Source organism: Numida meleagris, chromosome 5 (assembly GCF_002078875.1).
Source record: "Numida meleagris isolate 19003 breed g44 Domestic line chromosome 5, NumMel1.0, whole genome shotgun sequence".
Taxonomy (NCBI): domain Eukaryota; kingdom Metazoa; phylum Chordata; class Aves; order Galliformes; family Numididae; genus Numida; species Numida meleagris.
In genome coordinates, this window is record NC_034413.1 from 12,107,834 (window position 1) to 12,135,241 (window position 27,408).

The 27,408-nt window shown below is 38.4% G+C and overlaps 1 protein-coding gene across 3 annotated transcripts; it reads left to right on the forward strand.

Moving 5' to 3' along the window:
* Positions 4–25,575, forward strand: PCGF6 (polycomb group ring finger 6). Of its 3 annotated transcripts, XM_021400708.1 has the most exons (11): positions 4–157; positions 239–849; positions 2,268–2,367; positions 3,007–3,103; positions 3,656–3,711; positions 4,778–4,837; positions 5,483–5,591; positions 9,764–9,791; positions 13,099–13,197; positions 17,768–17,854; positions 23,905–25,575. In XM_021400708.1, exons 2-11 carry the CDS (start codon positions 439–441, stop codon positions 23,959–23,961), a joined length of 1,104 nt encoding a protein of 367 aa, XP_021256383.1. In that variant the 5' UTR covers positions 4–157; positions 239–438; the 3' UTR covers positions 23,962–25,575. The 3 variants fall into 3 exon arrangements, 2 of the variants coding, with proteins under 2 accessions (XP_021256383.1, XP_021256384.1); XM_021400709.1 differs by lacking the exons at positions 4–157; positions 9,764–9,791 and adding an exon at positions 17,483–17,531 and having other exon boundaries at positions 285–849; XR_002439992.1 differs by lacking the exons at positions 4–157; positions 9,764–9,791 and having other exon boundaries at positions 294–849; positions 23,905–23,959.

A 27,408-nucleotide genomic window follows, 5' to 3' on the forward strand; every position in this document is an offset into this window, starting at 1 on the left:
TGACCGTACGGGCGCGAACCACGGGACGCACCGCTGCTTTCTATGCGTGTATACAAGAGATCATATTCAAAGTTGCATTGATTTTGCATTAACAAGCCACCTCTGGTATCCTCCTTGGAGAAGACCAACGACGTCTCTAAGACTGTGCCGTTACGAGGTTGGTTCCGAATTAATTACAGCTGGTCACTTTCCTAGCTTTTTGTCTGTTTAGTAAAACCAGGATTCTTTGATATTACAGAATAAGCGCTTAAAAAAGAAAAAAAATGTATCTTGTGGCTGACGTGCTTTCAAGACGAATTAGACGTCTCACTTCGTTAGCGAGTCACTCAATTCTTAGCTGGAGGAGCGAGCGCTGCAAACTATAATAGTTACGAGCGGCTGGACTTCCAGCGTGGGTGTGCTGTCCCAGCCTCGCCTGCTGAAACTACAACTCCCAGCATGCCTCCTGCCTCTTGTCTACTGCGCGTGCGTCCTGCCCGCCGACCCGCGAGTACCAGCACTACCCGCGCGTGCGTGGTCGCCCCCGGCGCCGGCATAGCCCGCTCCCCGCCCTCGGCCCGAGCCATGGACGCGGAGGTGGACGCGGGCTCCGTGGTTTCGGGACTGTCGGGCGGGGACGGTGCCGGCGCGGGCCCCACCGATGAGGACCAGGAGATGGAAGGAGCCCCCAGCTGCTCGGGGTCGCGTTCCCTGCCCTTCGAGTTCGAGCGGAGCCGCTCGGAATCCAGCGGCGATGAGGATGATGAGGACGACGAGGAGGAGGAGATGGAGGAAGAGGAGCTCGAGGGGGACTCCGGGGTTCGCTTTGGAACAGACGACGGCGAGCTCGACTCGGACGACGACCGGGAGGTAAAGAAGAAGAGGGGTGTAAAGGCGGGGGAGCGCTGAGGTACGGGCGTCCAACGGCCGTAAGGGCTCCGTCGCGCGGCAGGCCCTGCTCCCGGCGTGCCCCGCGCGGCGCGTGCGGCTCGAGGCGGGGGCGCGCGCTGAGGGAAGGAGGGGGCGCGGGGCGCTGCCTGGCCGCGTCTGAGACACCGAGAGCCTCAGGAGGCCGCGCTGAGCGCTGGGCCCCGAGCCGCGGGTTTCCGCTGCCTGCTCCTTAGGGCTTGGGAAAGCTTCCCTGTGGAAAGAGGCTCTTTCGTTATTACCCACATGCCTTCTGTCTGCCTTAAACGATGCCTTTGGGGATTATCAGCGTTGCTGAAAGGGTGGATGCAAAATGAGAGATGTGATTAAAGCACAGAAAGCCGTGGCATCTGGCTTTGAGGCTGGAGGAAACAGCATACAAATGTCATGTGTTGAGCTGCTTGGATACAAAGCTGCTGTCAAAGCCACTGCCATAGGATAAATTTGTTCTTTCCCAAAGCAGTGGGCTTCTGGCCAAAACTGGTGAAACTCTTCCTATGCATTCCTAATAAAGGAATTTTTGTACCATTTTTTACCATTACCAGAATATGGGGCAGTGAAACTTCATTCCTTGCTTCAATGTTTAGCTGTATAGGAGCAAGAGGCAGCGCTAATCATAGAATCATAGAATTGCTCAGGTTGGAAAAGACCTTCAAGATCATCATGTCCAACCACAACCTAACCATACTGCTCTAACTGTAAAAACCCACCGCTAAATCATGTCCCTGAGCACCACATCCAAATAGTTTTTAAACACATTCAGGGGTGGTGATTCAACCACCTCCCTGGGGAGCCTGTTCCAGTGCTTAACAACCCTTTCTGTAAAGAAGTTTTTCCTGATATCCAACCTAAACCTCCTCTGGCACAACTTGAGGCCATTAAATAGACCTCTTGACTGAGGACCTCCATGCATTTGCTGAGCCTTTTTCAAATAGTGTTTTTTTTTTTTGTTTTTTTTTTTGCTTACTGATTATTTTGTTACAGAGCTTATTCAAAACAACTCATTCCAAAAGTTCATAGTTTGCTTTTAAGATATGATTCATGAAATAAATTGGACACTGCTCACAAAAAAAGTCAATTCTGAAAACTAGACAAAAGTCTTTAGAATCATAGAATGTCTTAGGTTGGAAGGGACCTCAAAGATCATTGAGCTCCTGCTGTGGGCTGGTTACCACCCACCAGATCAGGGCCCAGGGCCTTGTTCAACCTGGCCTTAAACACCTCCAGGAATGAGGCATCCAGGATGTTGGTTTTTTGTTTTTTATTTTTTCATGGTTTAAGGATGTGCTATTTTGGAAGCTGCATCTGAGTAAGTTCATGGCCTCTGTATTTAAATTCTTGTCGAATGTTTTTGTTTGTAGCGTATGATAAACCTCGCAGAGTTGACCCCTTACATCCTGTGTTCCATCTGCAAAGGTTACTTTATTGATGCTACAACTATTACAGAGTGTCTGCACACCTGTAAGTACCAGTGCTTCCATTCTAAGAACCTCGTTGCAAATGCAACCAAAAAACAGATGTTCGGGTGTTCTGACTTCACAAAAATAAACTGCTATTTAAAGCTAACTGGTCTTTAAGGAAAACATATTGATGGTTATATCAAGCATCAGAAAATCATTAATTCAGTCAAGGATGAAGTCAGCTTAGTTATCCAGTTTAGGAGGGAGGTAGGGAAGAATGTATAGGGAAGGATGAAGTCCAAGTAAAATGAAAACAGAACTGCTACATATGTTAAGTATGCATAAAATACAATGAAAATTGCAGAATTATTTCTTACCTTGGTTCTTCTGTAATTGTAGGGTGCTTTTCAGCAAACCTTTTCTCTATAGCAGTCAGTATTCTGTTGACTTAACTCTGCTTTTGTCCTGGGTATTGCACTTACAACAGTAAACACCTGCCTTTGCATCAGTAGGATTATAAACCTATGTGTTGTATCCTGTATGGTACAGGCAGTTTGTTAGTGTTTGTTAGTGCTGCTGAAAGACTTCATTTTGTTTCTAACAAATTATTTGACAAGTCTGAATGTAATTGCTTCTCTTAAGCAGATGTCATTGTAGAATAGACATGTAACTTACAAGATTTTATTTTATTTTTTTACAGTTTGTAAAAGCTGCATAGTGAGACACTTCTACTATAGCAACAGATGTCCAAAATGCAATATAGTTGTACATCAGACACAGCCCCTTTATAATATCAGGTAATAAGTCTATCCCACTTCTGTAGGCATAACATCATGTTTCGCTGTTTTCTTTTAGAAGTATGATTTTACAGCCTGTAGTGTTTTCCAATTTCAAATGAAGGAACAGTTACGAGGAAGACATTGTGTTCTTTGTTTATGTAAGCTTCATCTCAATAGTGAAAATAAAATTATTCAGTTTCTTTTCTTCTCTGATTTCTTTCTCTTTCCAGGGTTTGTTTACCCTTACATCCTGGGTAATTTTATGCAGTTGCACAGTGTTACAGATTATATGAGATCTTAGTTATTTGCTCTGATTGTCTGTTAGACAAAGCTTTGTTGGCATGGTATATTTAGTAAGTCTGCAAATGGAAATGGAGGTTCAGTTTGTTTGTTTGTTTGTTTAACGTGGCTTCTTCTATTGGAGCTCTATTGGCAGGACATGAATTTAGGCAGGTGGAGTTGCTGCTGTGTCTCTTACATACATCATTTCAACATGTATTTAGCAGTTTTGTTACAATTTGGTGAAATAGAGAATACTTTACGTTAAAGACTTTTTTTTCTCTTTGATAGACTGGACAGACAACTACAGGACATAGTCTATAAATTAGTTGTCAATTTGGAGGAAAGTAAGTTCATTTATTTATTTTATTGCCATCTAGAGACTGGAAAGAGTAAGCAGAAAGGACAGTAATTCGAAGTCCCATTATAACTCTAGGCTCCTTAAAAATAGTTTTGTAACATTTGGTTATCAATCCTAATGAATTATCTGTGCCAACTGGCTTTTTTCTGGCTGCTAAGTTCTGTTGTGTGTGGTTGTGGACAGGTGTGTATGTGGAGAATGTAACGTGATATACAACAGTGATCTGGAAGTTTTATTTTTAATCACTACAGTGAAACAGTTGTGGTGCTTAAGTGAGCTTTATTAATGGTTCTAAATTCCTGTTCCTGGTCTAGTTATATGAAAGCTAATGTGTGTTTTGTTTTTAAAATGGTAACTTTATTTTTTGTGGGTTTTTTTTCCCTGGAGAAACACCAAAATAGGAAAAAGCCTCAATTCTGGTGATGGACATGGCAGTCATTGTGCTGAAGATAATTTGATTTGTTTTCTATCTCATGCAAAGCAAATGTTGGTGTATCTGGGTACACATTCAGATAATTTTCCATAGTCATGTTTCATGCTTTGTGTAAGTAAAGAAAATGTCATTCTGTCTAATCATGAATTCATTTGTCTGGGGGGGGGGGGAAAAAAAAACGGTTGCTGGGACTGACTGATTCTCTGAAATCTTGTTTTTTATCATTTGTTGTTTTATTTTTTTTTTTAAATCCTCAATGCTGTGATGTTTGTTTTTTTTTTTTTCCTTCTTTGTGCTTGGGGAGCCAATGAATCTATGTAGTCTGCTTGGGTGGACTGTATGTATGGACTGTAAATGCTATAAATGTAAGAGTAATGGCAGTCAGAAGGATACTGCTTTGTGCAGGTAATTCAGTATGATTTTTGTCTGACTTCAAGTTTTTTTGCTAACGAAGTCTAAGTCTGGGTATTTTAAGCAGCTCAGCTTTGTACAGAATACTAATGATAATGAAAATTTGTTGGCAGTTGTCAAGTGTTTCAGCTCTAACCATTGGAAACTGTGTGTATGTTCTCAGCGTCTGAAATAACATTTCAATCTGTTCTGTGTTTTTTTTTTCCAGGAGAAAAAAAACAAATGCATGACTTCTATAAAGAAAGAGGATTAGAAGTGCCCAAACCAGGTGAGCTATCCTCATTTAGAGGATGTTGTTAAGGAGATACTTACTATCCCATTTATTTTTAGTAGCTTTCGTTAGAAATATTACATATTTACTTTAGTTGTGAACTAGTGTTGGGAATGTGAGATTCTTGGTTGTCATAGTTCTCAAATTCTGAAAGCAGAATGTGGAAACTAGCAACACTTAAACCTAGATTGTGGTTGTGTATTATTACAGTTTGGATTTTACTTTTGCCCAGGAAAATATGTTAAGTGTGTGCTAACTGTATTTTCTAGCCTGTAATAAATATTAGAAGCTAAGGAAGTCTAATAGATAAGAACTTGAACGTCCATTGACAGAGAGGAATTATCTTTGTTGTTTTTTGTCTTACTGTCAAACAAACATCTCCTTTAGGAGTTGCTGTGCTGAAAGCTAATAATATGTTATATTATTATATGTAATAATATGTTGTTCACATACATGGCAAGAAATGTACACAGAGCTGATTTAGTTTAAAAAATATATATATATCTATACATATGGATATAGATATGAGTTTCATAGGCACTTCTTCCCTTTGAGCTCATCTGTTTTGGTTGGCACATGTTAGCATCTTATTCTGTTTTTATTTCAAGTTGTGTTTGCATTTTGGCTATTTGAATATTTTAGCTGTCCCACAGCCCGTTCCAGCGAGCAGAGGAAGACCTCGAAAAGTTCTGGGCTCCGTGTTCCGGATCCCACCAGAACTTGACATCTCAATACTGCTCGAATTCATTGGGTAAGTTGTGGACAAATGTATGAGCAAATTGCTGATGTGAGGGTTCTGTTTGTGTCTTGGACCGTTTCTGGCTCTTCGTTTCCATTGCGTATTTACTTCTTTCATCTCAAATAGCAGATGGGAGGCTGTTTTCAGCTTACTGTGTAATAGCAATAGTCAGTTTTGCATATCTAGGTGATGCAGATAAATATTTAAGATGTCTTCTTATGAAAACAGATTTCAAAAAAGTTTAGTACTTTAAAATTTACATTTTTTTTATTTTTAAAGTAGTGGTGTAGTCTCAGTAAACAGAATAACAAAATACCTGTCTCTTATGCTACATTCATCCCCTGTAGGTGGCAGTACTGTCAGTGATGACTGTACTAGGTCTTGGTCATGTAACTAGGGGACTGCAGTTGTACATGACATGCTTTTATCAGCCACAAAAATACTGTATTCTAGGGACAACTCACCAGGAAGGGTTGTAGCCCTTCTAGACTGGGGGAAGGGAAGCAAAGAAACATCTCTGAAATCACTGATTGCAGTATTAATGTTTGGGGGAGTACATTTCCTTCAGGATAACAGCACACACAGATGCTCTAGTCCTAGTTACAAATTGTAGTGTAACTCTGACGTGTGCCTGGGGGAGTGCTATTTCTGCTTTGCTGAGTAATATAGGTCTCACTCTAGCCAGGTTTTACAAGTTCAGTGTTTGCAAACAGTATGCACTAAGCCGTGGTGACAGTATGCACTAAGCTGTGGTGCTACTTCAGTAAAAGAAATATGTTCTTGATGTGATGTCTTCCAACATTTTGGGCTTAAGAGCGTCTCTGACAATGTGCTAGGAACTTGAGACCTACAATGCATTTGTTAAATGTGATCAATGGCAGTTAGGTAATTCATAGGAAGCGAGTTTTATTCTAAATTTAACTGACCAAGACAAGCTAGGAAACCTGAGCAGCAAGAATAGTATTCCCCTACGTGTTATAGGTGGTACTGATAATGTATTCTGCTGTTAAGTTTGCCTGACAGTTTCCCAGACTTTAATGATTTATAGCTGAAGCTTTTTTTCATCAGACATCACCTTTAGTCATAGCTTGTAGCGGGGAAATTCCAGCCCAAACATTGGAGCTGTTTCCAGGAACATGGGAAGCAGAAATCATATTGCTTTGCCTGTCTACAGATTTACATGGTAGTGACTGAGAAATTCTTATATGTGGAATAAAAGCTGTAACTCCTGGGAGCACTGCACAGTGCAGGACTTGAATTGATGGGAGGAAGTGACTTGATTCTTGTGCAACACGTACTCTTCCATGCAGATTGCCTCTCCTTTTGGCCTGACTGTCTGCACAGAAGTGTTCTGAGAACTCGCACACGTAATTGTTGCAAACTGTTACACAAATGAGGTAAAGTTAAACGTTCAGAACTTGGGAAACTCTAGCAGCAAAGCATACCAACTTGATTTGACCTCACTTTTTGTAGAGATTGTGTCCTAGCCTTTTTGTATCTTATGTCCAATGTTTCTACTGTGTTTTCTTTAATTCAGAGTACAAAACTTTGGTTTGTTTGTTTTTTTGTATTGCCCATCGTGTGGGTTTTGTTGTTATTTTAAAAATATTTCTTTAGATAGCTGAGACAGGAGATTGCAGAAAGAGAAGCTTTTCAAGCTAAATATCTACAGAAGAATCCCTGCCTCTGCTATAGAATATGCTTATGTCTCCACTTAATTGAATTCCATGTTAGTTTTCTGCATGCTTGACTATCAGGAGTTCTTCGTGCTCACGAGTACATTTTAAAGCTGTGATAGTCATGACTAAGACTGTAGTATGAAGTGTTCTGCAGACAAATTCAGTTTTAGATGTCTCAAATTGAGCATGTGTTCTGTTGTGTTTCCATGCAGTCTCTGTCTTGGATTCCTCTATTTAAACGACGTATTACATTGCTATTCTACTGAACAGGATGGTGTGGGGACACATCCCTGAGTTGGAAGAAGTAAGACAAGGAGGAAATTAATGTTTCTGTGTTATGAGCAGGATCGTTATAAGTAAAGGCAGGAGTCATATATTGTACAAGGAAAGGGAAGCAAAGACACTTATTCAATGTGTATTGTATTAGAAAACACTATAAATCCAATTAAAAACTGCATTCATTTTTTAATGAACGTTGTATAAACTTCATTATATAATTTTTGCTGGGTCCCCTTGACCTGGTGCATGGGCATGATCGTTACCGCTATGGCTAAAATGTGATTAAATGGAAGTATTAATCATTAATTTAGCATCTAGACGTCAGTGTGAGGGATGCTCATTCTGGGACCTGTCAGGTAGCAGCCAGTGCTGTGCTGGCCCACCAGATAGCAGAAGGAACTTGCTCACGCCAACAGTGCCTTGGTTTTTGAATGATGTATTGCCAGTTGCAGTGTAAAATGACTTCAAACAACTGAAATTGGATTCCAGTTATGTCCTGCTCAGGTTGGAACACTGTTTCTTGATGACTGTGTAGAAAGCTTTGTTACATTATCTTGTCTGCGGAATTAGATACGGTTTGAATTCATTGTGGTGAAAGTACTGTGATTTAGAGCTTTACTGTCATGGTTCCTGGTTATTCCCACTGTGGCCCTGGGTGATTCTCAGCGGGTACATTTTTCTTTTCTGCAGAGTAAGAAGAAGTAGAAGGGCAATTTATACCTCAAAATGAATTAAACATGTACATGCCTGTGTGTGGAACAAGATGGCTTTTGAATCTATGTTACATTTGTTTTTCTGGTAGCTTTATTTTGTGTTTCTATTATAATCTGGCAGCAAAGCAAGTGCAGTTGTGCAAATACGATCTACAGTATGCTGAACTGTCCGCTGCTTTCATTACTTACGTGGAGTGAAGCCTGGAAAGATTCACGTTAAGGAAGAATATTGACTTAACATCTGTTTTGCAGCTTATGTTAGGGTCTTCTTTAATGCTTGATCTTATCTTATACTTTATGTTTAAGGTTTAATCTGTTTTCTTCAAAGGTCAAAATCAAAGAGCTTATCTTGGCAGTGAAACGTTAAGAAAGCTCTTCAGAGAAGGAGAACTTGGAATAGATTGAACAATCCAGCTTTGAATTCTTTGAAAGCTTTCAACTGTGCCACATATTTAGATGCATTTAACAGTCTCCTGAAACAGTGGAACTGTACCAAAGGAAATGAAAGAGTGGAAAAGCTTGTCTGTTCGCTTCCTAGTAACTTTACATTTTAATCCAGTGGCAAAAAATTGGTAACGGTTCTACTTAAATCTGTTTGATACCTAATTACAGTAATTTGAAGTACCATGCTACTATGTGGTCTACGTAAACATTGCAAATTCATTTGTTTGCTGTATTAAACGGTCAGCAGAAATATTGTCAATTTATAGTAATATTTGTCTTTTGGCCCTCTCCAGTGCAGTGAAATACTGCATTTTACCCTGTCATACATATGCACTTGCTGAAGTAATGCAAGAGTAGAGAAATGTCATGTATTGGCCTTAAGTCATTGAGAAACTTGTACACCGCACTACAAGATGGGAATGTGGTATATAGATGAGTGGGAGCTCATATGCTCAGGCTGTCCAAATCAATGAACCTCCTTTGAGGCCAGCTGGGAATTTGGTCATTTGCCACCTTTATCTATATCTGACCTTCCAGAAAAGCTCTTGCTGCTTTCCTGAGTTCTTAGACAGCATTACCATTAATCCTGTTATTATAGTCTGGAAAGCCCTGTAAGCCTCTTCAGTGGTTGGCGTGTTCTGTCAGCAGCTTCTAGGTACTGTGCATTAAGGTTCCAACTATCGAGGATAATGAAGTGTGGATATTTAAACAGTATTGATATTACAACCTATTCCTATGAAAACTAATGTTTTATTTTCTGTAAAATATGGCTTTAGGGTGTGTTGCTTTTTTTTTTCCCCATTTCATGCAGATAAAGTTTATCAGTCATAAGTAACTGAATTCAGAAGAAGGAAATGGGGTACCAAATAAAGGCTAGGAGAAGATGAATAACTTTCAACTAATGTTGTTTCATATACTCGATTTTAATGAAAGGAAGAGTCTGATTTAAAATTAAACTTGATATGCCAGACTTACTAATTTAATAGTCGTTATAATAAAGAGCTTGAGGGTATTACTGATTGTTAATCTTAGCAATATTGATTGTGTTTACTCTTCTCTTGTTTTTCAGAGCTAACGAAGGCACAGGGAATTTTAAGGTGCAGATGTGATTTGAACTTTTCTCTTATCTGATTTTCTTCAGCAATACGTATAACCTGAATGTATTTAATTTAGTTTGTCTTTGTTTTTCTTACACTGAGTGCAGCCTGAACTTTTAGCAGCATAATGGAATACAGCGTATGTTCAAACCTATCATTGTATAGCATCACAGAGTAGGAAGTGAATGCTTCCAAGGCTAGGGAATTAGATACGGTAGGAGAATGGGAATGATGTTGATGAAACTTCACCTAAGTAGTTCTAGGTTATTATTCTTGCATCACCCACCAAAAGGTGCATTAGTATGGCTTTTCTTGGAATATCAAGGAAGAGTATACTCGTTCTGTTAAAAAAAATAAAAAAATGGTTATGAAGAGGGATGACTAGTTGTGAAAAGCTTGCCTAGGTTATTCAAAGGAAGCATTACCCAAGGTATAAAAATGGTATAATTTCCTACGTGGTTGAAATTGCAACAAAAAAAAGCACATTTTCTGGACAGCACTTCCATGGCCCACAGCAAACTGCTTTTCTGCATCCCTTCCCTAACAAAGGTAGTTGTCTCAACAGTGGCTATTCTGATGAGTAAGAAATAGCATTCCCTATCCTCCTGAAGAATATCTCTTCTGTTATGGATCATCAGACTAAACTGAATTGGTTGAAATTTGTAGATGGGCTGCTCATTGTTTACTGCCTTTGTTGTTTCATAGGATGTAATTAGAGATTCGCAGAGTATGCTATTCTGCTATTTTGGCTGAACACTTAGAAAACAAAATTCTGTTCAGGGCAAGGAGGAGATATAATTCAAAATAACACAGTGTATGTTGCATTTCATTGTTTGGGGGATTGTAGGAATCAAAAGATGGAATGGCACAGAATAACAGAATGAGCTGTTTTACTGGTACTGCTAGCATAGCAGCAAAACTCCAATTCTACTGTGTAAGAATTTCAAAACTGTGTTACTAACTGAAATATGGATTGTCCTAATTCACTTTATTTACTAGTTCCCTTTGTTTTCAGCTGAGTTGATTTCTAATCATCATATTTTTAGGCATAAATCTGAGGTATTGAATATGACTATAATTATTCCTGGTATTTTTAAATACTAATTACATTTGGTATGAGGGAACTTAGGAGGCAATCTCAAACTGTTAGATAAATAAGATTTCATGTGCACACAGTGTGAAAATTTAAGTTCAGTTTCACAAATAGAAATTCTTCTGTAGAATGGGAGTAATGTTTCAAAAAATGTACCTGTTTATTTTATTCTCCTCTTACTCTCGAGCACCACCCAACATTTTGTGCATTCTTTTTTTTTCCTTATCTATCACACTATTTTTTTAATGCCCTTGTTTTTATATCACCTCCAATCCTTCATGTCTCTTGTTTGCCGATTTTGCTTTGTTTGATTTTTGTCTTTTTCATTTTGTACCCAACGTGAATGATTGCAAGGCAATTCAAACGTTTTATCAGCCTGTGTTTTCTAACTTTAAAATGTCAGGCATTTATTCCATCTGATATTCTTCATGTCATTCCAATAGGAATACTTTTGCCTTTTAAAACATATTTAACTCTCAACATGATTAAGGAGCGTTAGTGACTCAAGAAAGGGATTTTGTTTGTGTATTTTTCCCTGTTAAGTCATAAATAGTGCATTTCCAATCACTTTAATTCTGGTTTTCTGAGGATGGTGAAGGTGAAAGGCTGCCCACCTTAACTTTCAGGGAATCATTCTGTACTGCTTAACATGCCAGCATCCATAGACTGAAGTGCCAATCTGCAAGCGTGCATATTTAGATTCCTATATGATTTTTATAGAAATACCACATCTTTTAACAGGTATTCTTCTACAGCATTTTCGCTTTTTTTTCTGCGTATTACCTCCCTGCTTCAGTGTATTTCTTCTTCCCTGTGTTTTTCTTTCTGTATCTTCATGCTTTTTATTCCTGTTTCATGATCAAGAAGTTTACTCATCTACCTTCCAAGTCCATCTCTTATCCATTTCTCACAAAATATACTCTAATTGCTTTTTAGTATTGCTCTTTCCTCAATTACTTAACTTCTCTTTGAATCAGACATTGAATTAATATATTAAAGTGTTTTTTGTTGTTGTTATTTTGGTTTTTCCCTTGAGGTGGATTGAGAGAACAGGTTATAAGGCTCTTGGCCATAAACCGTGATTTCCTTATGCAGGAAGTGTAAACCCAGTATCATCAAGCTTTCAGCCACCTCAGGTTCCTAGCTCTGGTCCTACTGGCATTTCTAGCTCTTACACATGAGTAAATCAAACTGTTTTCCAAAAGCACAGCTATCATGGATAGATATTTTAATTCATTATTGAATTCAAAGGCAGTCTTTAAACCTCTGTGAGCTTTCTTTCAAGTGCTTATTTTAATTCATTATTTAATTCAGGGGTAGTCTTTGACCCCCCACTCTGACTTTTTTTTGAAATTGAAAGAATATGATGATGCTGGATAGTAAACCACAACTGTTTGGAAGTTAACATAAAAATCCAATTAACTGACACAAAAGGGAATCCATTTATCACACTGAATGCAGTCATCTGCTCTGCCTTTGTACCCATTTGCTTAGCTGCCCATGTCATCAGTCAGCTGTTCAAAATTTTATCCACAGAAAAGAAACCCATTAAAATCTTTGAGGCTGACATGATAAATGTACTCTTGTTGCAGTCCTTGCTAAGAAAGTTTATAGAAATTATACAAAAAGATGATTCTACCATTTTTGCCCTTGTGTTCTGCATAGTAGTGTATTTTAATGGATTCTGGTATTTTATGGACTATTAAGTTGATTCCAGCCCAATCCATAGTACGTGCTAAGGAAGTTAAGTTCTTTGCATTACAAAACGGTAGCATTTAACTATTTGAATGCATGTCTGATGTTCAAGCCTGACTTGGAGAAAAGAAGCAAACCTTAGGAAATCTCTTATGCTTCTGAGTAAACGCTTTTAGATGGGGAGAGTGTTTGAAGGGAGGAGTTCTTGAAATGCTCTGTAATGCCCGTTTCTGTTGTGAATAATTGGAAATCCCATTCTCTTTTATTTCAGTAGTGAAATAGGACTGAAGTCAATAGTTATTTTTAAATGTTGTTTCAAACAGCAGAAAGTTTGAACAAAGAGTCTGTTAATATATATTTAGTCCCTTCCCAATGGGGTAATCTGGAAATGGATCAAAGAGAAGTCCAAAGCTTAAGCTGCCTTCTGCAGTTAGTGGGCCTTCAGTCAGGTTTGGAGATTGCCGGGGATGATGGCTGAAAATGTAAAGAGTCTTAAGATCATGTGTTTATTTTTTGCAGCCTTTGGAAAAGAAGTTTGTGCGTGTTTCAGGGGAGGCAACGATTGGACACGTGGAGAAATTCCTCAGAAGGAAAATGGATCTGGACCCTGCTTGTCAGGTATGTCCTTTACAGTGGCACTTGCTAGTTCACTATGATCTGATGCCTATGCCTCTCTTGTTTCTTAACGCAGAAGTAAGAACAACTCTCCCAACTGATTTGCAACATGTTTAAATTCTCATTATTATGTGTATGAAGCTTCTAAACTGCCGTGTAAGACTTCAGGTGGAATTCAAAACAAAAAATAACCTGCTGTTTCAAAGATAAAATTAAGTATGTAGACGGGGAAGCGTATGAATGGGAGAGGACATGAAGGCAGAAACTGAGGGAGGAGTTAAGTGATAGTGAAATCAAACTGTATGTTGAAGGAAGCAAACAAGATTTGAAAGTTGTGAATGGACATGCTGGAATGAAAGATATGAATACAAATGTAGGCAAATCTTTCAGATTCTGCAACCTTGAGCTCATCTAATACACCAGACTAGAGACTTTTTTTCCATTCATTACTTTCTGCTTGAACTTTACCTGGCAGGATGTGATCCACTGTTACTGGATTAATATTACTCTGTCTTGGAAAGCTGATGATTTCATAGACTTCCTTTCCAGAAAATGTATCTCTTTTAGTAACTTGAAACCTGTCCTTGACTTCAGGTGATTTAGGGAATATGTTTAAGTCTATTGGTAGAATATTAGAGAGTTAGGGAAATGAAGTGGGAAGTATTTTTCTTCCTATCCTAGTTCATCTTTTCTTCACTACATTTTAAGGGGATTTAAGATCGTAGGAGTATATCAGCTGTGCTGTTGTTGTCTCATTGTATGCAGAACTGAAGTTGATGGTTTGTTGGTAAAAATGAAGGAAGGGAGAGATGTCAGATGTATCACTGCAATTTAATAAGCCTGATGAATCACTTCTTACTCCGGCTTTCCAGAATGGCTAATAAAACCATGTAAAACAAAACCCAGGAAAACCTGGACATAAACTAGCACAGGTGGAAGAGTTTAGGGAAATAGTTCACAAAGCATATATATAAAGAATATAAATGCAGAGGATACTTGGCTAGCTTTTGTAGTTTGCTGCAGAAATGTAGAGAACAGAGGACTGCAGTGATTCATTTCCTCTAGGCTTCCCCATGCATGTTAAAGAGGAGATGGATTCTAATTTAGGACAGTGTGACTTTTTTTTTTTTGTATTGTTTCCTTAGTCTTGATTTCTAATTCTTCCTAGTTCTTCACTACCTACTTTTTTTTTAATATAAAAATGTAATGATTTTGGTGCATTTGATTTTGGCCTAGAGTCCCAAGAAATAGATTTCTGTCAGTAAAGATAGGAAGCTTCTTTTTCTGAAATGTGTTTTCGGCATCACTGAGCTAAAATACACTGCATCTGCCATAACTTCTCCCCTTCCATCTACCACTGCAGCTGACAGACGGCGCTTTACTCTTGATCTGTATGCTTTGGTGGACAGTGATTAATTTTCTGAATTTATGCATTTCCAGTTACAAATTTTCTCTTGAGTATTCTTACTAGATTTTTTTGTGTGTGTGTGAAAAGAGATTTCTTGAGCAATTAAAATTGCTAGTAATAGCTAAGTAGATTATTCTTAATTTGAACTAAGCGCAGGCAATGGTGTTTGGAATCTGTTAGGCCCTTGACTTCGTCATCTGATGTACATCTGTTTGGTTGGTGTTTTGCTGCAAAGTGGGGAGAAAATGAGGAGATTTAATGTGTTTTTTCCTTTAAAGTCATCCTGCAGTAACATTATACCTTCTTGGCATTCACTCTGTAAGGAGAGACTGTAGGGAGACTTGCAGCTTGCCTGATCTGAACATTTTTATGTAGAAAAAGAAATGTTCTGTAATCAGATGTGTGTTCCTGCAGGTGTGTATGTAAACTGCAGCCTGTGGGGAAAGATTGGAAGAAAGCCTGTTCCCATACAGTGTCATTGCTGATGCAGCCTCTGTGTGCCAGTCTTAGCCCCTGAAACAGATGTTTCTGGTACCTTAGAAAAGCAAATCCCAGCTTTTGAATAACCCAGTACTCATGCTGACCTCCAAAACTGTTTTCTTTGTCCTTCCCTGGATAACATGGGTTGGCATAGAAACCATTGATTGAGATTTAATGCTTTCTAGGCCAAATTTTCCCTTGGGGTTAATCTTAGGAGGGATGTCCCTTATATGACCGTCTTCCGTTTTAACTTCATCTTACTTGCTGAGTATTAATTTGTAATTGCCTGTGACCGTGTTCTTTCAGAGGAAATAGCTCTTGAGTGCAGTGACCATGTCACCTAATGAAAATACATGTTATGATGGAAAGGCTACTTTATTTTAATCAGATTTTTTAAAGTTGTGTTTGAGTTAAGTAGCTGCACATTCATTTTTCCTTTAAGCAAAAGGTCAAGCTGTATTTAATGCTGTCTCACTTGTCAGTACGACTAGCTGGCTACGATTTTACCAACTTAGTCAAGACTAAGATTTACATCACTTGTGTTGCTGGTGCCTCTTTCATAACAGAATATAATTTCTGTAAGGCACAAAGATTCCTTGGGGACATGGATTTTGCAACTGATTTCTGTGCTGAACTAGGATTTTTTTGTGTGTGGCTTTTTTTTTTGTCGTTACAGAGTGAATCCTAGTATAACAATTAGCGGGCAGAAATTCTGGCTTTGGTGCTAGAATTAGAGGATTAGGAATTAACATTAAGAGCGTAAGAGGAGGTGAATGTGGGGGGAAAAGAAAAATCTCAGTTTGTTAGAAGACACTGAATCTTTAATGAATTCCATTTGAAACTGGGGCAGCAATAGGGTCAACTATGGGTTATTTTGAAACCAGAATTCTCGTTCTGTATTGTAAGGTTGGCAGCAGCTGCCACTTTGTTTACATCCCGTATTGAGCAAATACATTTTTTTTTCTATTTCTACAGGAAATATGAAGTGTGCGTGTATATGTATCAGTGAGAACAAAATTGAGTTTTCACTTTCTTATGGTATGAAAATTGTGAAAGTGTCTTTTAAAGGAGGAGTCATTAAATTCATACATCTCTTGAAAACAAAGCGGGCAAGTCTGTCTTCCTACAGTAATAACTGTAGAGGCTAGAACACCAGGGAAACAGGAAAAACAACTGTAAACCACTTAAAAAAAGAGAGAAAAGGATATGTTTGTTAAATACTTCAAATCTTGATATTAAATATTTAAGTCTATGTGTATTTTTATACGTTATCAATGTTTAATGTTATGTACAAATTAACTTTTACTTGCTGGTTTCCTCCTGGCACCTAAAAGCAGAAATAATACTAAGCAGTTTACATCATATGTGCTTTCTGGAACCAATATTTAAGATTTATTCTAATAGGAATGGAGTATTCCACACCATTCTCATAGTATATAAATGAATTTGTCTCTAAGGATTAGAGTTCTGTTGTTCCCAACGCTCAGTAGTCTGCCAGCATGAGACACAAATCTTTCTAATTTTTTTCATGAAGAATAGGAGAGAGATGCCAATGTGCAAAAGAGCATTTATACAGACAAACTGAACAACTGAAGCACAAAGTATAGTGGGAAGTGGCTGTATAACCATGTAAGAGGACAGGTAACGATATTGCAGTATGCTCCCTGACCAGTGCAGTGGCAAACCATAAACTTGTTCCTCCCTGAAAGCTGTATAGCAGCATGTTGACAATGCTCTTAATGTTGAGGTTTGATCATTGTAATACAGATGAGACCCGTCTCCAGGAATTGCTGGGAAGGAGAATGTAATGAAGCTGCAGTTATGAGAGGAACAGTGGTGGGTTGGTTGCTCTAATAAAGAAGCTTATTTTTTGTAATAGTCAAGGCAAAAGGAGTCTGGAGTACCTCCAGAGTAGAGTACTATGTAAGAGTACTATGAATCTCTTTTTTTCACAAAGTAACACTTCTTGTGCACAGCTACGTAACAAAAGTGCTTCCTCTGGAATTGCAGACATTGTTGATGTCATTTAGCTGCAGTCAAGGATGTTATTTAGAATTGCTAAGCATCCCTGTTACTTCCATCACAGAAATGCTGATTACATTTTGAAGAAGGACTCTGTGAACAGGAACTTGCTGACAGTGGCATACATTGAGCTTAATCTTCTTTATTCAAACCCTTCTTCCAAGCAGCCTTATCACACGAACTTACTCATGTGTTTTCTTGCTCAGAATAGGAGTGAGGGTATTACTGGCTCATTTCTTGCCAGTAGCACCAACAACTTGCCCTTTTTTTGCAGATTATGAATGACTCTGGATGTTTATGTGATCATTTATTATTTGATCCAAATTCACATTTAATCTACCACAGCCATTCCAAAACAGTTTGGGTTTTTTCTTCCAGTGGGCGTACCCAGCAGGAAGTGAGGCCAACTATCTTCTCCATTCCAGAAGTAAGCCCCAGCTTGGGGGATGGAAGGGGAGCCTTAGGGCAAGGCATTAGTGTTGTGTGTGCTAAATGCATTTGGGCAGCAAAGGTAAAGATTTCTATAGTGTCAGACATACTACAGTGGAATTCTTCTAAGCAGCTTTAGTTTTACTGTATGAAATATCACATTTAAAGGGCTTAGATATTGTCTTGCTAGTCCAAAGCTAGGTTGAACATGACAATGTTTGTGTTCTTTCACAGGTAGACATAATATGTGGTGATCACCTGCTAGAACACTACCAGACACTGAGGGAGATCCGACAAGTCATAGGAGAGAGTGCTGTACAGGTATGCGTGGCAGCTGGGGCTTTGTGCTGTTTTGACGTAGGTTAAGAAATATTCTTTCAGGTAACACCAACTTTTCTCAAGAAGTTACTTAGAAAAACTTTCAGCTTATGCAAATTGTTCTTGATATTGTATATGAAGTTGAGAAATATACCAGGTAATAGAAGTGTTCTTGACAACTTGATGATGTTCTAGGTATAAAATTCTTCTCTTCTGAAACAAGCTGCTATCTTACCAATGATAAATTATACCAGCTGTTCTTTCAATTAACATTTCTCGTTTTTCTTCATGGTGATTGCATCTCTGCAAAGATTATTGCAGTGCTGAAGTATCCTGCATAAGGCTAAGGCTAACCTTGAGACTGTACAGGGGAGTATCTTATACAGGGAGTATAAGAGCACAATCCAGAGGTGCAGGGTAGTAAGTGCAGTTAACATCCTTGATGCATGTCCCGATCACAGCCTGAGTGTAGACAACTATTTTTTTTATTGATTATTTACTGTGTTAAATGCTGCTGGCTCTGCAAATAAGAAAACCTTTTATTTCCTTGGGAATCTCTCCAAACATCTTTAAAATGGCAAGCATCATACTATTTCTTATGTGCAACGAAGCCAATGAAAAAATGAAATAATCTCCCCAGTGCTTAGTAGGATATAGAAGTAAATCCATGTTGTATGATAAATAGCATATTAGTCTAAACCTGGCAGTTTGAAAAAAATGTTACTGGTTAATCAATTACAGTGGGAACAAATGGGCTTTAGGTCAGTATTGTATTTGGAGAGCAACATAAGCAGATGGCATAGAAGTTAAAGTGGCAAATTCAGTTCTCATGACTTGTGTGTCTGTGTGCGTGCATAATACAGTACACTTAAGTTTCATGCTGAGCCCTTTTATGCTGTAAGAGTGGTTCTGTGTCAGGGGCAAGGGGTGGAAAGCTTATTTCAAGGTGTCCTGGACAATGCATCACCTGTACCTAGTCTGACTAACTAGGAGAGATCCCACAGTCAGGGCAGATGTGCATGGATCTACAGCACTGGCAGAAAGTGAAAATCTTTAAGGCTTATGGTGTGTACCGTGGCTTCTGCAGTCGAAGGAAGTTAAGTGTCAAACTTAATGTCTTGGCTGTTCATCTAATAATATGATGAAAAACTTAAGATGTAACCTAACCCACATTAGGGAGTACAGAAATTGGAAGGAAGAAACCACTAGTAACAAACTTGCTTCTGATATAATGAGTTTATGATAAGTACATGCAACAATCAACAGAAATGGAGTTGGAAATACTCTCTGCTAAAAAGCTTCAGGAAATAGCAGGGGTATCGTTAAATGTATGTAGTTCTAGACTTCATCACTGCACAAAATCTTTTCATGTATGAAAGATGCACTTGGGAAATGACTGTAATGAAAACTGCTTTGTTTTCATTTCTTCTCAGAAGTGGATCTTCCTGATTGATGTTTAGTGGCTAAGTACCAGTCAGCAGCTCCACAAAGAGAACAATTGTCTAAGGATCTGTTCTCCAAGGATTTATGAAGTCTCATTATTACAAAATCAGTATGCTAGTGATGATTTCTAGCAAGCCTGCTCTCTTGGGCAAACAGAAGAAAGATCTTTCCTTTTTGCAAAGTCTTGTGTTTTCACAGGACCTAAAATTCAATAGTTTTCGTGGTCCAGTGAGGCTACAACTACACAGGAACGCTTATAGATTTTTTTTTTTAACATTAAGGTCCAAGGGCATCTTGTGTCATCATAACCTTCCTGCCTCAACAAACCAATATTGCTGGAATTGCTCCTCACAGCTCTCACTAGGATGTAGAAATGCTTTTCAAAACTTCCATTGTCATTGACCACGTTCTGATGTTCATTGTAGATTATTCACGCTGATAAAATAGCTTCCATACCTACTTATGCAGTGTAGCCCTTTTAAAAGAAAACTTTGGGTTTGATTTGTCTAAGTATGGTCACTGTTAGAGGAGAAAAATAACTGTTCTGAGTCACGGTTTTTCATTTGCATGTTCATTCATGTCAGCAGTTACTCTTTTTGCTGAGGAAAAGCTGTTTCAAAAATGCAAGTAAGTTTCACTTCGCCAAAGGCAGCAATTTGAACCTGCACTCTTAGGCAGCCATCTACATTAGAAGAGTTTCTTCAAATTCAGTGCAGCATAACATACGTTGTTTGTGATTTATTTCTCTGGGTCATAATCATGAAAATGTTTTTGAGACTTCTATTCCTCCTAAATGGTTATTAAATAAGCTTAGCTGTTCTGTATAAATTTTGGGATGGTTTATGTGTTTGTTTTCCTACTGAGTAACAATGTGTATCACTGCCTCCAGAGCATGAGTAAGGTAAAGCATCCTAAGCTGGCAGGATTTTTAGGTCTGTAATTGGAGTAAATAGGTAACTAATTTAGTGGTTGGATGTAAATAATTAACACGTTCATTTTTTTGAATAGTTTATAGAAGGCTTAAAAGAAAAAGAAATAAATCTTTCTTCACACGCTTTTTCTTTATCATGTTAAATGCACGTAGGTGCAGCAAGTACAGTTTTATAATAAATATGTTGTTACATCCTGATAGATTTCCAGACACTAAATTTTCTAAAATTGGGTGGTTGGTTGAATCTTTCTAATTATCCTGATATGTGATTTTTAGCTCTGCTAAGGGAAAGAAAATATAAACGTTGCTGCACAAAATTAATATTAAAAGTAGCTCTGCTTAATTTTTATAATGGTATAAAACTTCTGGAATTTACTACAGGTAGAGATCAAAGACTGCGGCAGAAATCTTTGAAAGGCTGAATTTTGCTACAAAGTGTTACAATTAGCCTGTGATTGAGTTTGATCAAATAGCTGAGGAAGGAAGCCTGTTGTTAATTACATGGCCACGTAATTTCTTCCTTGCGTTACTTTCTTCCCTTCTGCTGCATGAACGCAATGTGATCCAAGCTGCTGGTTATTTTCACCGATCTGAAACTGCCCTTCTCAAAGCTCTGCGTCACTGAGGGCTATAATGAACTCACACATGGGAAAAGCTAAAAAGAGTAGCTTCCTTTATGTCCATGGCCCTTGGCACAGAGGTCTTGCAGATGCTACTTCTCTCTTTGCAGCTCTCACCTTCTTGTAACCCAATCCCATTGTATTTTTCCAGTGTTTCCTGAACTGGGCAGTAAGAACTGTGATCTAATTTAATTAGTGTGACCCTCTAGCACACATCTGCTATGGAAGTTTTTTTACTCTTTTCTGTGAGAATATTGAATTTGGAAAGTGGGGCACTTGTTGTTACTGCTGCTCTCATAACATCAGAAGGTGCATATACCCTGATGTTTCTGTCAGTCAGCTCGCTCTAATGCTTATATTTGGATTTAACAGGTGGGATCCTTTCCAATTTAGGTCAGGTTCACAAATGTGTGGCAAAAAGCCCTAGGGGCAGGAGCTGCTGTGAGAAGAGCTTGTACTTTGCTTTTTCTATTGGACACATCTGAGTTACTCTGATTTGAGATCTGTAATAAGCAGTGAGGTCTCATTCTCTTTGTATTTGACTATTCCAAGATGGAAATCTTCTTGGAATAGTCTCTAGAGAAAGCAGCTGAACAGACACAGAAATGTATTAATACCTAGAAAGTGAACAATTACAGAGTAAGCAGTGCCAATACTGGACCATGTCTCAGCTTCTTTGTACAGAAGTAATTGCAGTGGCTTTGGCCTTTGATTTGAGAAAGGTATTTCCCATGTAAATAGGTCATTTCTTTAAATGTCCTATTGCCAAATGTACTTTTGGAAAATTCATTAATCAAGGATTATGTAGCATTTTTTTCTTGTGTTTCCTTCCTTTAAGCAAAGTTTCCATAGAGAAAAAAGTGCGTTGATCACAATTCTCCAAAAAAGGAAGTTAGGGCTTTATTTTTCCTATTGAAGTAGCCAACAAGGACAAGGAGTAAACATACCTTTGTGAAGGTGTAACAATGCACTATGTGCCAAGAGGTTGATAAGTAACTTCAAAGTATCTAACAAAAAGTGAAGACGAACAGGATCCTGTCTCCATGTTGCAATACAGTCATCCCACTTTGTTAGGCACTGAGTAAATGAATTAATAAAAGCTTGTTCTTCCTCCCATATCTATTCGATTTAGTAATGGATTTCCACTTATTAATAGAATGAGAAGATGAAGGAAAGTGAACACTATTAAAAACAGCAGTGAAATAGGGGTTTTCTTCTTTGCATTCTCATCCATTAAAGTCGAGATTGGTTGGCCACTACCCTGCACTAGGCCCTCTGTTGTCATTGTAAGCATCCTTTAAAGAAAAGTGAAATGGCTGCATGAAGTTCACAGCACTTATTTGTTGTTGCTCTGAAGCTGTTTTTATCACTTGTCATTATGTAGTTATCTGCCAGAACTAAGGAAAGTAATAATAGAGGAGACAGTTAAACAGTCATGCTCAGCTGCAATTTATTTTTTTTCCTGACGAAGGATCTTTGTGGCACTGAAGGCAAAACAAAGCTATTTTTCTAATAAGGGGTCATCTTTCAGACAGAACATCAAGGTGTTGATAGGCTCTGTCTGAGAATAATTCCTAAGGGAAGAAAAAGAGTATGTCATGGAGGTGTGGACAAGTACATCCTATTCCCTTGAGTCTTTCTAAGATCAGTTTCCTGATCTTAGATTCCCTCCAGTGCAAAGTGACTCCGATTTTTTGGGTAGTTAAGGATACCAACTTGTCAAAAACATTTTTATGTAGGGAATGACCTTTTACTGAAGCGTTTCTATTTTTCCAAAACATTGATAAGACCTCTGCCAATTCTTTACAGATTCTGTAGTATAATGCAGTAATTACATGAAGTGGAGACAGTCTTGGTACTTTTTTTTTAATATAATTTAGATCTTAAAAGTTTCTGGTGCTTTGGTGGTTTGTTTGTTGTTTTCAAAATGTGCCCCCTCACACAGAACTGCATAACTTCTCTGGAACATATATTGAGTCCTAATGTTAATGGATTAAAAATATCAAAAGTAAAATATGGTAGGAAATTTTAATATGTTGTCTGTGATTAATGCGTTTCTCTCTTCAAAAGAAAACGTTTATTAAAGCCTGTCCATACAAATAGCTCCAATGCAAGTCAGATTCCCAGGGGGATCAGTAGTGGGAGCAGGTTTCAGAGGTGGATGAAGACTAACTACTAGATCTTTCACCAGCTGTGCGAATTAAGTAACATAAGTAAGACTTATTGTAATGAGTAAGTAAGTATCGTCTTGCAGGTGAAAGGGGCTTTTATTAACTTAGTAGAAGCACAGGGATTTAAAAATGTGGTGTTCATCAAGAAGTAGGAAGAAATGGTAAGCTGGCAGCGTGGCTTTCTGTATTTCTGCTTAAGGAAACTGTGATGGAATTATATTAAACGTATTACTGACATATTCAGACTCTGGCTAACTTGTAGAAATGTGAAGATACGGTACTTCTGTACTTTAAAAAAGAAAGAAAAAGTGACGTGATCTTCTATGTTGTCTTTCTGTCTTAATTATCCTGATTGTCAAAAGTAATAGAGCCACTAAACAGTAAGCTGGAGAAACCAGTGAAGGTACTGAAATTAGCATTAGAAGTTGGAATCCAAGTTCTGTGCTCAGGCAGCAATGTGTTTCCTTTTGCTTCCTCAAATGTCTTTTTGACTTTTGGTGTCTGGAGTTAATGGCCAGAATTTGGTAGCTGCTTCTAGAGCTATTTAATGAAGTTATTTATTCTGCCTTGCAGTGTCATATGGGAAGTAATGGGAGTTGTAAATGGAGCCTATTGTAATAGAATTGTCTCACCTTCCTATAATTTTTATTTTAAAGAACCACATTTCTCTCTTCTTTTTCTTCTTAAAAACCCTTCTCCGTCTGAAGGGAGAGGGGAATATTTTCATCTGCTTTGATATTTTAAAAACCTTGCACCTCTGTTATGGGAGTGCGATGAAATGATGAGTGAGATTGAAACCACACAGTGACTGTCATATCAAACAGTGATGGAAATGCCTTGTGGAGAAGGCAAAGTGATTGGATAATACAATTTCTCTCTTCTCTCTAGGATGGCTTACTTGTGCTGCACTATGGGCTGGTGGTATCTCCGCTCACCATACCTTAGATTGCTACAATATCAGGAGGTGAACGAATCTGAAGTCATCAAGCTCCTTCACTGCTGTTTCTCACCAAAGAAGACCACCATACTTTCTGTGACAGGAAGAAAGTAAAAGAAACTACCACTAATTGCTGTACGCTTGTAATTCAACATCTGACTTTACCGCTGTTTTTTTTTAAAAAGAAGTGTTCTGTACGTACAGCTATGGATGTTGCTGTGCTTTGTGTTGCAAATAACTGTCTTCAAATTTCACTCAGCTCAGGGACTTTAAATGCTCGGAGTTGCTGCATTTCTTTAAGTACTTCCTAAAACCACAAGATCTCACAGGGTAAACAGCCTTTTTCCCTAAGCTATGGGATTTTGCTTACTTTCTAAGTGTCTAGCTAGAACAGTGTTCTCAGGGATGATCTTCAGTGGGCAGTACAGTGTATTCTGGGATGGAACCAGTCATTTGGCGCAAAAAAGCGTACGGTGATCATCTGTCTTCAGGTGTGATTTGGGAGAGGAAGGCAACTCTCCTAATGGAGACCAAAATAGGTAGGAAATGATGTATCACAAACTTTATTCAGTTGTTTTTCTTGAAGAAAAGCAATTTTGTCTGCACTTGAAAAATATTTGCTGGTAGTTTGACTTACACCAAATTGTGGATTGCACATCTCTAGTCTGAACGGAGATGAGCTGGCTGTAAGCCGGTTAAACTATGCATGGAGGAAAAAAAAAAAGTAGCACCTCTTTCTACCTGCTTGCTGTATTTAAAATAGTCAGCCTAATTCTGCTGTCATGTAAAATCTGTCAAATGACTTGTCTAGCAGGAGCACAGGTTCCTTCATTTCTAGCGCGCATCTTTCTAGCAGCGGTGAAAAATGGTAGCTTTTTCCACTCTTTCCAGTATGTGCTAGTGAACTGTAGTGGAGAGCAGGTTTGAGGGGTTAAATAGCATAGTATGTGCCTGTTACTACCGCATTCAGAGTTGAATTCCTGTTTTTATTCATTTGTTTTAACATATTAAATTACTAGGTTTTGTGACAACTGTAGTATTTCAATTCTCTTCTGTTGAAGTTTTTCATTGTCTCTTGTGCAGTATTAAGAACCAGAGCTTTCTGTGCTGTGCTCTTGCTGCACGTTCCATCTTATACATGGGGATCCATGAAAGCTACTGTTGAAAACCAGGGTCCCTCTATAGTCAGTGTAGTGAAGGGAAGAAGATTCCTTTGTGAGGCATTTCAGAGCACTTAAGTTAGCTCAAATGTGTTTGCTTCCTATTCTATTTGCTGCTGTGCTGTCAGCATAGGAATACTGGCATCTTTTGTCTAAAGAAAACTTTCATGAATCCTTCCTCAGGTCTTTAAAATAAATGTTCCGTTTTGCCTGTGAAGGTAACACCACAAAAAAGAAGTCTCATTTGAAGTCATTCTTGTGATGCTTCTAAAAAAAAAAAAAACCTAACAAAAACATGCCTAACTACAATTGCCTATTTTCCCTTCAAACTTTGTACAAAAGTAGTGTTTAAAATACATCAGAAGATTGAATTATTTTGTAAAGACTTTGTGAGTTGTGTTGATAAGAGATTATATATTGTAATGGTAAAATAAAATTTATTTTAGCCAATTTTAAATTGAACTTTCATTTCTGTTTCGTGTTCCTTGTGTCAGCCTTAGAGTTGTAGCAGTTTAATATTGAAACTACTGGGTGTGCTCTGGTGTTGCTAGGAGACAAATTTCAATGAGAAGGTTTAAAAATGGAAGATGGTTTAATATCAGAATGTCCACTAGAGCGACCTGCAGTATCATTACGTGGAATAAAACGAGATCTCAGATGATTTTTCAACACAGACACAGAACAAATAATCCTGTATAGATACCAGGCCCCTTTTCTTGCTTAATGTGGACATCATTAAGTCCCCTCTGAACCAGGCCTTTGTCTGCTTCTCTGATCATGCCAGCTGTATACAAGATGTCTGGCTTGACAATACTTCCACTTCTTTCATCACTACTCATGTTTTTTTTTTTTTCTATGTATAACTCTATTATAGTTGCATTTTATGTTGCAAATTCTTCCCTTCTTCGAACTTCATGCCTACCAAGGGACTTTGCAGAGTTTTAACAGCTGTACAGAAGCTGGTAGTTAATTCAAATTTATGTCTTTCTGGGATAATGCTGACTTTCACTTAGCCTCAAGATGACAGTGTTGCCACTAGGTATGATGTGAGTGTCAGACTTGGTAAATAAAAATTAATGGCAGATCAGTCTAGCTAAAGCGTCTGCTAAATTGGTACTGCTTCAGTCAGAATAGTAACAGTATCAGAGGCTTCTGCAGTATCTTCACAGAGTTTTTATCAATGGAGTAAACCACGTTCCACTTAAAATGAAAATGTCAAGACTTTGTCATTCTTCCAGTGGCTTAATGAGAGAAGAACTACAGCTAGAATGCATAAAACTGTGTTCAAAAACAAAAATGTTGCCTGGAATATCTTGTATGAGCCCTTAGTGACTTTTTATTTCCTATTTGTCCGCTTCTTTCTTTTTCTTCCTCAACTGCCTCCAGACAGCATATACTTAGCGAAGTTTTCTTGGCTGAACATTCTGCTTTCTTCTACCTTAAAGTGTACCCTCAAGGCACTGATGCTTTATCTGCTCTCCAGCTCCTGCTGCACCCCCTGGGGTTCTGCTTGGCACATCAGCGTGCAGTGGGGGTGACCTTTGGCGATCATCAAGGCTGAAATGTGGGCTGTGCAGTTTCCTGCATAAAGATAATTGGCCCGTTTGCTTAATGTGCCAATCTTCTCTCAGCTTTGCTGCTGCTGTTTTATTCCTGTTGGTCTCCTTTTAACCTTGGTTTTCCTCCAGTCGCCCGTGGTTCTGAAGATAGAATTGCTTCTGTAACAGGCCACCTATGGGATGGTGTATCTGCCCTCGTGGGAGATGAGCCAGCCTCGTGCTCAGGAAGCGAGAGAATGTGGGCTTGGACTTGTTCATTGCTTTACAGACACTATATTGTTTCATTGCATAATGAAATAATTCTGGTTTTATTTTATGGTTACCTCCTTAGCAATGACATGGCTAATTCTGAGCTTACAGTTTTACTAACTCCTAGCAAGAGAAGACCATGAGCCGTAGTATCAGGAACTCTCATAAATGCAGAATCAAGCTCCAGTCAAGTCACTGAGCCATGTAGGTTGGGTTCTGTTCTCCTTGCATTTAATCTGGATTTAGCGTAATTAGAAGAGAAGTTTCAAGGAACTAATCAAATTTACAGCTGAGCTGTCTTTAAAACAGAGCAGCACTGTGCTAGCAATGTACAAATATTATTTATTTTCTTAATGTTGCTGTTGCACCTAGACCTGAATTGTTCTGCCACAAGACAAGCGGTACAGAAGCCAAGAAGAGCCTTAATGCTTGTTTCTAAAGATGTGGAACAGCTAATGAGTTTCACTGAAAAATCATTCGAGCTGTC